Genomic DNA, 822 nt, shown 5'->3' with positions numbered 1-822 from the left:
CCCCATAGGGGCCTGAGAGCCCCCAGCCCGGTCCAGGTTACCCACTCGCTGCTGCAGTGCTCCCACCTCGCTTACCCTCCTCCGGCACCAGCCTGTTGCCATCAGGTCCTGCCATCGCCACAGAAGCCGAAAAGCATCCGAGGGATTGCTTCAAAACAGCAAGAGACCCTCTCCCTCTGCAGCTCTGGGGGTGGGGAAGGGGCAGCGTACCCCCCCGTCGGCAGTCAGCCCCAGCGCAGACCGCAGCTGCTGCAGCTGCGCTTACTCACCCTCGCCCCCGGTGCAGCATCTCCGCCGGGCGCAGGGAGGACACGCTCAAGGACAATGCGTCCCCGAAACCTGCGGGACGTCAGGGATGCGGCAAGCGGGGTCGTGGAAGCCCAGCAGCAGGTCCCCCTCACACTAACGCCTGCCTGGCCCACGTCAAGTCCCGCTGGGTGCAAAGGTCCAGCCTGGGCGAGCAGGGGAGGTGCTGGGGCAAAACTCCCTGGAAGGGCGGGCAGCGAGCACGGGAACGGTGGTACCTACCCCATCCCAGCACTCAGGCATGGTGAGGACCCGGGTGGACGAGGATGCGAGGGCGGGGTGGGCCAAGCACAGGGTCCTGGCGTAGGGCACAGCAGTGCGGCGGCGAAGCAGCGCTCTGCGCTGGCTCGGCCCCTCGCCTGGATTTATAGCAGAGCCCCAGCCCTGCGCTAAGCCCTCCCTCCCCTTCCCCCTCGATGCGACGCGCAGCCCCGGCAGGTTTGGCCTCCGTTGCGGGCAGGCGCTGCGATGGAGCCAGCACCCAGCCATTGGCTGGGCAGGGGATTTATCATGCTC

At 67.8% G+C, this 822-nt stretch overlaps 1 protein-coding gene across 3 annotated transcripts in view; it reads right to left on the bottom strand.

Moving 5' to 3' along the window:
* The window catches only part of NDRG4 (NDRG family member 4), a 9,309-nt gene extending 8,760 nt beyond the window's left edge, over positions 1-549 (bottom strand). For all 3 annotated transcript variants that reach the window (XM_010283642.1, XM_010283644.1, XM_010283643.1), the window contains exon 1: positions 529-549. In XM_010283642.1, coding sequence (XP_010281944.1) covers positions 529-549 — 21 coding nt within the window. The remainder of the gene's footprint in view (positions 1-528) is intronic.
* Between the last annotated feature and the right edge of the window lie 273 nt (positions 550-822).

The sequence above is a fragment of the Phaethon lepturus genome, unplaced genomic scaffold (genome assembly GCF_000687285.1).
Source record: "Phaethon lepturus isolate BGI_N335 unplaced genomic scaffold, ASM68728v1 scaffold8343, whole genome shotgun sequence".
In the NCBI taxonomy this organism is placed as follows: domain Eukaryota; kingdom Metazoa; phylum Chordata; class Aves; order Phaethontiformes; family Phaethontidae; genus Phaethon; species Phaethon lepturus.
This window is presented reverse-complemented; position numbering and strand designations above follow the sequence as displayed.